Source organism: Podarcis gaigeae (assembly GCF_964106915.1).
Source record: "Podarcis gaigeae genome assembly, chromosome: 10".
Lineage (NCBI taxonomy): Eukaryota > Metazoa > Chordata > Lepidosauria > Squamata > Lacertidae > Podarcis > Podarcis gaigeae.
In genome coordinates, this window is record NC_139686.1 from 73,421,650 (window position 1) to 73,431,808 (window position 10,159).

At 45.1% G+C, this 10,159-nt stretch overlaps 1 protein-coding gene across 4 annotated transcripts in view; it reads left to right on the forward strand.

Annotated features, from left to right (window-relative positions):
* The window catches only part of DMTF1 (cyclin D binding myb like transcription factor 1), a 30,370-nt gene that overhangs the window by 19,029 nt on the left and 1,182 nt on the right, over positions 1-10,159 (forward strand). For all 4 annotated transcript variants that reach the window (XM_083701504.1, XM_083701501.1, XM_083701503.1 and 1 more), the window contains 7 exons: positions 141-369; positions 1,250-1,401; positions 2,751-2,966; positions 4,552-4,637; positions 5,852-6,010; positions 7,222-7,608; positions 8,890-9,034. In XM_083701504.1, the coding sequence (XP_083557630.1) occupies positions 141-369; positions 1,250-1,401; positions 2,751-2,966; positions 4,552-4,637; positions 5,852-6,010; positions 7,222-7,608; positions 8,890-9,034 (1,374 nt within the window). The remainder of the gene's footprint in view (positions 1-140; positions 370-1,249; positions 1,402-2,750; positions 2,967-4,551; positions 4,638-5,851; positions 6,011-7,221; positions 7,609-8,889; positions 9,035-10,159) is intronic.

The window sequence follows — 10,159 nt, forward strand, 5'->3', positions numbered from 1 at the left end:
TCACAGGATGGTTGTGAGGAGTCGGTCTGCATGCCACTTTGAGCTTGGAGGATAGGCCGTATATACATCTAATTTTTTTATTTTTAAGGGAAACTGCTTTTCATTGCCATGTATTGTTCCCTCCTTTTTTCCCCCTTCAGGGAAGTGGACAGAAGAAGAAGAAAAGAGACTGGCAGAAGTGGTACATGAATTAACCAGCACAGAGCCTGGGGACATTGTCACACAAGGAGTGTCTTGGGCTGCTGTGGCAGAGCGAGTCGGGACGCGGTCTGAGAAGCAGTGCCGTTCCAAATGGCTCAACTACCTAAACTGGAAACAAAGTGGAGGCACCGAGTGGACTAAAGAAGATGAAATAAACCTAATCCTGAGGTTGTGCCATTTTCTTGGAAAGCACATCCAGGGATGGGGCAGCAGGGCTGGGGGGGAATTTAAAAAGACAAAATCAACATCTCTGTCACTTTGATTTAATACTTTAGGCAACTCTTTAACAATGGCTGCTGCATTCCTTGTACCCAGATACTTTAACCTTCTTGCTATGAAAATATAAAGATTGAAATCATAGAATCATAGAGTTGGAAGGGGCACCAAGGTTCATCTAGTCCAACCCCCTGCAATGCAGGAATGCAAGAGCATCCATGACAGATGGTCCCCCAGTCTCTGCTTTAAATCCTCCAAGGTTTTTCTGCTTCACCACACTGGGCGGTTACACTGCAGGCAGCTGACAATGTAAGCTTTGAGAGGAGCAGAGATAAATCCTTGGACACTAAGGCTGCCTATAGTTACTAGTCATGATGGTTATATGCTGCTACCTTCAGACTCAGAGGTAGCCTGCCCCTCAATACTAGCTGCAGGAGATCAAATCTGTGTGTGTGTGTGTGTGTGTGTGTGTGTGTGTGAGAGAGAGAGAGAGAGAGAGAGAGAGAGAGAGAGAGATTACCCTCAGACTCTGCTTGTGGACTTCCGAGACGTCTGGTTTGCCACTGCAGGACGGAATGCTGGAGAGGCCCTTGTCTGGGTTTAAGCCATTCACTCCCTCAGGCTTTGGGCCTCCAGTGACACTGCCCAAAAGGAGGTACGGTGGCGGCTTCTGTGATGTTGACGACAGTCCCCCAGGAATCACTCTTGAGACCACGTGCCATTTGTTGTGCAGTCTTACTAAATCTGATTAAAGCAGGAGCTACATAACATTCCCTCTGCGCTGGAAGCTGTCTTCTCTAACACACACTTCTTTCCCATGTAATCCTGTCAGAATAGCAGAGCTAGAAGTATCTGATGAAAATGATATCAACTGGGATCTGCTGGCCGAAGGATGGAGCAGTGTGCGCTCACCCCAGTGGCTTCGTAGTAAATGGTGGACGATCAAAAGGCAGATCGCAAACCACAAAGAGGTTTCGTTTCCTGGTAAAGTATTAAAGGGTTACCTTACCTGCTCGCTGTTTGTTTGCTGGGAGGGTGGAAGAGAGTAGGAAATAACAGCGCTTGCATAGCCCTTAAGAGTGCTCCACCTGATTTCCATATCTTGTAATCCTTTCCACAGTCTTTTGAGGTAGTTTATTATTCTCCCCAAATTTTCAGTTTGGAGGCTACATTTATCTTAGAGTTCATTACAAAGGTGAGATTCAAACCTTCAACTTTTGTAGAGGTTCTTCCTCTAGGATTGCTGCTACTAATAGATGTAGCTTTCCCGAAAGAGGAAGGAGAAGACTTCATGCAGGAAACGGTAACAACAGAAGACTACTGGAGAAGCGTGTTGAGGACTAGACAGATAGGAGCTTTGAATAACCTATGCAGTTGTCCTAAGGCTGTTTTGTGCAGTTATCTCCCCAGCCATCCTTGTTGTCTAAGATAAGGTATTAATATTTTTTTATTAATTCCTGTGTTGACTTATTTGGTTTTTTTATTGCCTTTCTCCAGTTTCAGTGGTCCTGACATGGGTTACAAAATGCAACTAAAAACTTTGAAAAAGCAAAGGCATAAAGTGAAATCTTTATTTTAGGCTGGCTCTTGACATCTAGGATTGAGATTGTAGTGTTTTGAGTTTTTTGTGTTTGTTAAACTTCTCCATATTTAAAAGAATATTGCATGTTTACATTTTCATAAAGTTTGTTTCCTTAAAAATAGCACATGAACACACACTCATGCATACATACAAAGTAATAAGAATAGGGCAAATAACAAATTTAAATACATAAATAGATATTAAATACATAAATAGATATAGACATCTAACTTTCAATGGGTGTACTTGTGAGTATGACAAATGTTGGACCCCACCCATAGCGGAGTGGTGACTCTCTTGTCTCTCAGGTTGTCAAAAGAAGTCTCCCACTCCCCAGTGCCATAGCTTAGTGGGGGTTAGCCAGGGCTTTTGCCCCAGGTGACGCCTCTGGGGTGGGGGGCGCCTTTGAGGGTCCTAGCCTACCTGCCATTGTACTGCCTGGGCTTCAGGCAGAGTGGCTCTCTGCTCTGTGGGTGAGTGACTGAGTGGGCGTGAAGAGGAGAAAGAGAAAGAAGAGAATGGAGTTGGCTTGCATGCCCAGCCCTGCCCGTTCCTAAAAGTGAGCGACCCTCCTCCTCCTTCCCCTTTCCCAAAGATGGGATCCCCTGTCTGGTTTTGCAAGGGTGAGAGTCTTCTGAAGAAAGGTTCCCCATCTTATTTGCAAACAGTTCAGGAAGACGATTCCAAACACTTCTCTCTGTCTTTTGCGTCTAGCAACATTCTGAGTGACCCTTTTGTTTCCCCATTTCAGTTCTTATAAAAGGTCTGAAACAGCTTCACGAAAGCCAGACGAACGCTTCAGGGCACCAGCTTTCAGAGACGAAACCTGTCCCTGGGTTGCCAAATGCTCATTCTGGTTCTGGGGTTCAGCATGTGCAGATTCGGGTGGCTCGCTTGGATGAGAATTCAGGCAATTCTCCAAGCCCCATGGCAGCTTTGCAGATTCCAGTTCAGATTACCCATGTCTGTAAGTACCTCTGATCCCTCACTTGTTCCTCCTCCCTCCGATCATTGCCCTTCCTCAAATCAAGGGGTTTCCTGATTTTCAGAGAGAAGAGGATCTCTCTTTGGTCTGGCAGGAAGTTGGCCTGTAGGCTACCCCATACATAACATACATATGCAGCAAAGACAGAACACAGTATGTACATCATGGTTTATGCGCCATCGCCATTCACGTGGCACAAGCAGTGAATATGGGTAACCATAAATATAGCCATGAGAATGTGAAAAGTTGGGCGGCAGGCTTCTTGCGTCCAGGGAGGAAAGGGAAATGGCCTTTGCTTTGCTGTGGTTAGTGCTGCCCTGTGTCTGCTCCTGGTAAGGAAGGCAGTGGATTTCATGGCTATGTTAGGCCACGCTGGTAGCTTCTAAGACGGTGGGGGTCGCTAGTGGGGGTTTTGTACCCCACCCACCCTGCCCTTTGGGATATAATTGCATGTGATTCTAAGAGTGATACGGGAAGAAGGAGGGCAGCAAATGCAGCACTGCCAGTGATTTTATTTATTTATTAAATGGGGGGGGGGGGGGACAACGACGATATCCTGCCCTCTCAGTATTGCTTTCCAGGCAGCTAACATAAAAAGTGAACATACAGAAAGTACTAAAGCACCTGATTGTTTTATAGCTGCTGCACAGCACATTATATTGGATATGATCTATTTAAGCACTGAAGATTTCATCCAGTAGAGGACAGTGCATGCAGCCAGCACCTTTGGAAGAATGCAGAAAATTGAGGTTGAAGGCCAGCTACTTCACCCACGTTCCTGCAGGCTGAACAAAGGCAGACTGTTGCTGCTGCTCACAAAATAGCCTGAAGACGCCAGAGTGATTCCCTCTACTGAAACTAAGCAGATTTGGCCTTGTCTCTGAACCATACATAAGCTGCTCAGAGCACTGTGGAGGAAGAGAATCATCAACAAGGAAGGCACCCTTTTCCCACACAGTTCATGTATTGATACACATGCCCCTGCTTTTTTTCCATGGCAATGAGATTTTTTATCTGTATTTCTTAGTATGTTACTCGTGTGTAAGTAGTGATACCTCCTCTCCATGTTGAGCAGCAGACCAAAACCATTCAGGAGTTGGGTGCCTCTTTGGGCCACTTCAGATGACCCCACAGTGAGAGTGAGCCGTGAGTTGTTCACATACAGCTGCTCACATGGATTTGGTGACACCCACCATGAGAGCCTGCCAGGGGCGGGGGGTGTTTGTCCTGGAAATGCTTGTTTTAAGTTTTAATTAATCTCTGTGTAGTTATCATATGTATTTTTATCAACTGTTTTCCCAATGTAATTAGTAGTAAAAAAATTAGTGTTTCCCAGCTGAAGGATCACAAGACTTCGAGAAGCTTATTTATGGCAAACAAACTGTTAAGATGCCCACTAACTGCTTCGTTGTCCTGGCAGTCCACTGTAGCCTTTGTCTTTCAATACTAAATTATGTGATTGTCTATCAGTTAAATACACCTAGGGCGCGCGCGCTCTCTCTCTCTCTCTCTCTTTATTTATTTATCTATAATAAAAAGGGTATGTTTCTCCCTCTTACTCCCATAGCTTCTGCAGATTCCCCTGCTGCTTCTGTTGACTCTGAGACAATAACTCTAAATAGTGGGACACTACAGACATTTGAGATCCTGCCAGTAAGTTCTACAGATCCCACACCTACCTGGTTTGATCTTTTGGTTTTTCAGACTAAAGTTTGAGGAAAGGAGCATCTCAATGGTGTCCTTATGGCAACATAAAGTATTATAAAATGTGTGAGGTTTAGTTAGCAGGATATTACAGCATAATATAACTGGAAGCTTTAAAGTCATGCAAAACAACTTACTTTATGGTGTCACATTATCTGCATGCACCAGGGATGGGTAACTGGATCCAGCCAGTCCTCCACTGGCCACTTTGGGCAGGCAAGTCAAACTTTAGAGGAAGAATCAGGAGCACTCTGAAAAGTAGGATTGCCATCCCTATGGCTGGACGACTGGCCAGTCTCTTATGGAGCACCTGGTTTCTGCAGGGCTATTGGGATTCTCATGGGAGAGTGTTGGATTACTCTGGAATTTGGTCTGGTCCAGAAAGGTGCTTCTTATGTTCTCAGTTCTTGGAATCATGAAACAAAAGATGTCTTAATGTTATGACTTAACATTAAGAGGTCCTAATTATGCACATCTTTCTTTTTGAAATGTAAAATGTATTAGTAGACCCCTAAGATATTAGTTGTTGTTTTAAAGGCCATACAAACCTGAAGTCCACCTGTCCCTGTGTAAGAAAAATGATGGTGCTCCCTCTTCTCCTCCTTTAAGAGAATGTATCTTATGCAGGAGTCTCAACCCCAGTTGCCTGACAAGATAAATCAATAGGAAATGGGCATCCTTCATACCTCTTATCCCAGCTAGCTGGGTTAACTGGTAGATGCCAATGGTCAAATTCCAGGCAGCCTAGCACATTTCAAAGCAAGGAGGGACTTGCCTTTCTATGCAGTGGATGGAACACTTCCATTTCAGAAGTTCCATGTAGTCTGTTGAAGAGGGTTGGACTGGAACTCGGGAGACCAGGTTGGAATTCCTCCCTGACCATGAAGTCACTGGGTGCCCCTCGGACATCTCACAGGATGGCTCTGGGGATAACATGGGTGACCCCAGGCACTGCCCTGTTCTCCAGGATATGGACAGTCTCCTTGTGGGGAGAAAGGAAGTACATGGGGGGGGGCAGTTGTCCTACATTTCTAGGGTTACTTCAGTTATGCTGCATTTAGGAACACAGTTTACGTTTTGACTCTGACTTCCTAAGAGTCAGTGTCCTTCACGAGTCCGTTGCCGAGCACCCTCCCATTGATCTTCTTCCTTCTTCTCTTGAGTCTTTCCATCTGCAGCCCACGGGGACTCCAGGCACGTACTTACTCCAGACCAGCTCCAGCCAAGGCTTGCCTTTGACACTGACCACCAGCCCAACAGTGACCCTCACAGCTGCCACCGCACCAGCCTCACCAGACCAGATCATCGTCCACGCCTTATCCGTAGGTCTCTCGAAGGAGAAACTGGAGCGATAAAGGGCGCGGGGGGGGGGGGCTTGGAGTTGCCGCTAGTCAGCTGGAGCAGCTGCGCTGCATCAAACAAAACACCAGTGCAGAACAGTTTTGACTTGAATGTATTTTCTCCGGTGAAAATCCTCTGCAGTGTTAGTTGTGCTAGTTGTGGCAAGGGACAATGATTTAGGGAAGTCAAATCTTAAAATGGTGCCCATCATACCTTGGGGTTCACCTTGATGGGCTGTGGGAGGGGCATTGTGCACACAGGTTGCATTCAGCAGCATCAGAGTTGTGGCCTGAACGGACAGAGCGTCAGACCGACCCTTGGGGTGAGTTCTACAGCCTTTGGAGCAGTGATGGCCCCTCAGTATCTCTCAGGTGTCCCACCCAAACCAATGCCAGCATGCCACTCATCTATTTCTGAAGCTTTTCCTCTGACAGATCCGTCAGGGCTGTGCCTTCCCCACCCTTCGTGATCACAATAAATGTACAGTAGTAGGTGCTCATCTCTCTAATTTTGTTTATTGATGTCTGGCGTTACTTCTCACTATTTTGTAAAATATGATGATCAAGGGGGGTGAGAAAATTCAATCAATATATATTGAAATAAGAAGATTGGAACATTACTAAATTCGTGTTTTTAAAGCCCCACATATGAACGTTTGTGATAAGGCAGGTTTATAAGAGCATAACATAGAAGCCGCCTTTGAACCGCCTGCTGGTTCCAGCCAGTAGCTCCTCTCATCCCACATCCTGCTCTCACAGGGGCCGCCCAAGATAAAGAGACTAGAAAGGGCTTTGGTCTCACTCAGCAAGGTTCTTCTTGGGTTTAAAAAGCTTATAATTGGGAGAGGGGAGGGCGTTACAAGGCCCAGAGCCAAAAGACTGGAGCACATTGTAAAACTCCCACTGTTAGTGCAATTTGGCTAATAGAAAAAACTTAATGTAAAGCTTATTCGTTGAGTATTTGAACATACCTTTTCAGGAAAATAGAGTAGATGTCAAGTTTTTTATGTGATTTAGTGAGTAGTGAAGAAGGGTAATTTTGCATGCAATGTTACGATGTATGCACAATGTATGTATAGAATAATTTAAAATAAAATGCATAGTTGGTCCCCTTTCACCATTGCTGAAGGGGCATAAAGAAGTCAGTCACAACACTATGGGGCACTTATCAATTTTGTGGCCATTTCTCACAGCCAGAACACTTGCTGAACACGGGTGACAATGTCACGGTACAGTGCCATGCACCAAGTGTCATAATCCGCACTGTTGCAGCAGAAGAGATTTCTCCCTCCGTAACCCAGGCAGAACTTGCTGTTGATTCAGACATTCAGCCAGTTGATCTGGTGGACCCTCCAACGGCTCTGGCAGCAGACGCCTTTCCAGAGGACCTCCATCAACCCAAGCTGGCTGTGGAAGAGCAGTCTGCATATAGCGAAGACGACTCCTCCAAGTTTGGTGGCAGGAGGAGCAGTGAACTCATTGACAGGGTCATGGCAAGAGCCGGAGGAGAGATTTTGCACACGGATATCAAGTGTGAAGAAGATTGTCGGTCTGACTTAGCTGGCACCTACGTTTCTGAGGTAAGGAAAGCAGTACTTAGCAGCATGAGGATTTGGCACATGGCTGGATCTGTAGTAGTTGTTTTTGAGGCTCAGCAACTGCAACTTCATGCAATTCATCTTTGATATTTTAACCACGTTAAACAAACCTGCTTTGTGCTGGTACACTCATCTGAGAACTGACTGCAGCTTCCCGTGGAATGCATACTCCATGGAAAACACCCAAGTTTGCAAATTGAGTTTGCCTGAAAGGGCCCGCCATAAACATTCAGAATTGCTTTTGGCCAATTAGTTGTACAAGTTGCTTATGCATTTCTCCGAGGGGAGATCATCTTAAGGTGGTGCATTCTTGGCTCCTGTGTGCCTTTGGTGTTCCTCATTGCTTTAGACAAAAGTGAGAGAAGTGCCAAACGTTCAGTGATGAGAACATGTGTGAGAATGGTCATGAACACACATGATCCTGGTTCAAGTACATATGTGTAGGGAGCAGGGAATGAAATGTCAGCACCTCTGAGCAACTTGAGAAGTGGGATAATATAACTCTAGAATATGCTTTGTTCAGCCCCTGCATCTGAGGTTAAAATATCGTCAAGTAGCAACATGGAGTGAGATGCTTGCCTGGGGAATATTGCTGGTTGAACTGGAATTGTGGTTTACGTGGACCGATGGTCCAACTTCGTATAAGGCAGCTCTTCAGTGAATCCATTTCCTAACTCTTCCTGGCGGTTAAAAGAAACCAGCAATTCTCCTGGTGGCTTGTGGCTGTTAAAAACACTCAGAAGTAAACTAAATAAACCTGCCCTTGAAAGCTCTCTTTTCACTGGGGAAATGGCATTGGAGTGGGGAGAACAAGTCTCCTGTCCTCCACAGCCACTGTCCCAATCCCCCTCTCTCCCCCCTCCCCACCAACCCCTTTGCTTTCAGCTTCCATCTGCTTTAGTTTAGCTCTTACACCAATTTAAAAATGCATTACAGATCATTGTTACTTAAGCCCTGGCACTTTTATTCCGGGTGAGATAGGTGACGGATGCACTGGGAGGTCTTCTTCAGTCTACTTTGTAAGTAAGTCCTCAGTCATCCTTGCAAATAAATCTAGTAATTGCTCTGCCACAGTTCACAACTAAGAGACAAAGCATTTTGCTGTTAAAAAATTGCCATCCTCCACCCACAATGGTTCATTCAAAGCAAGCAATTTTGCACAGCACTTCATTTATTTGCTATTGTGGCCTTTTTTTAAAAAAGAAAAGAAAAGCATGCTTCTGTTCTGTAAACACTAGTTGAAAAATGCTGGTTTTCACACAGGATCTCAGTTCTCCAACGACAGAAGAACAAGTTGAGGCGTCTCCCATGGATGACACCGTCCTCATTGTACCTTCGCCCCATGGCTTTATCCAGACATCAGATGACATAGACAGCGAATCCGTTTTGCCCCTAACAACACTAACAGGTAACTCGTGAGGTTGACACAGCAGCCTTTTTTTAAAAAAAGTACCAATTTCCTGTGTGTGCAGCAATGCTGTTTCTGAGTGATTCTTGTGAGAAGCCCAATGTAACTGGACCAGTTTCCCATTATGGGAACAGGCCTGTCCAGCCCTCTGGATTGTATGCTGCCCTCTCTGACCATGTCATACAAGAGATTCTGAAATCTTCCAGGTTAGAACCAAGTGCATTTTCCCCATGTCTGGATGGGGGCAATTTTAACTTCTTCTAACTATTGCTAGTTGAAATAAACGAGGCTATCAAACCGTGGTTTGACTAGGATTCCTTACTAACCAGTTGTGGAACTGTGGCTTTTTCCTCTGCTCATATAGCTGAGGAACTGTGCTTAGTTCTAAAGCAGCTTTCCATCATTCCTAGGGAGGGAGAAAGGAAAGAGAGCCCAAGCCCTAAGCTTCCTGTGATATTCAACTAGCTTACAAAGAGCAGTAGGATCACACCTGCAATGGCAGTTGTGCTTTGAGCAAAACATTTCTGGAAAGTCACAAGGGGACTTTCCAGAGCCACTGTTACCGCAGTACAGGAAACTAAGACTATATTGATGTGAATAAAGCAACAGAAAGAATTATGCTGAAACCTTGCTGCACATCCCACTGATTCAGATCCCCAAACAGCCAGAGTTTGTCTACTTCTTTACTTGTGCTTTGCTGATCGGCCACATCCATTTTGGGGCAGAAACCAGGGTGGGAGGCAGGAGAGATCACAGAAATGCTCCCCATGGGAATGAATAGAATGGAAATTGTTATGCAAATGCTCACATAATGAATGATTTCCAGGGAACACAGTGTGTTCGGTAAGCAGGACCTGCATGTACAGTGGTACCTTAGTTTACGAACTCAATCCATTCCAGAAGTCCATTCTTAAACCAAGGCGTGCTTTCTCATAGCAGCGGGGGGCTCAATTTACAAATGGAACACACTCAACAGGAAGTGAAACATGTTGTTATTCCAGGGCAAAGTTCACAAACCAAAACACCTACTTCTGGGTTTTCAGCATTCTTCATAAACTTAGCTGTTCTTAAACCAAGGTATCTCTTTTAGAATGTTTGTTTTTCGCAACCATTTTTTCATTACAG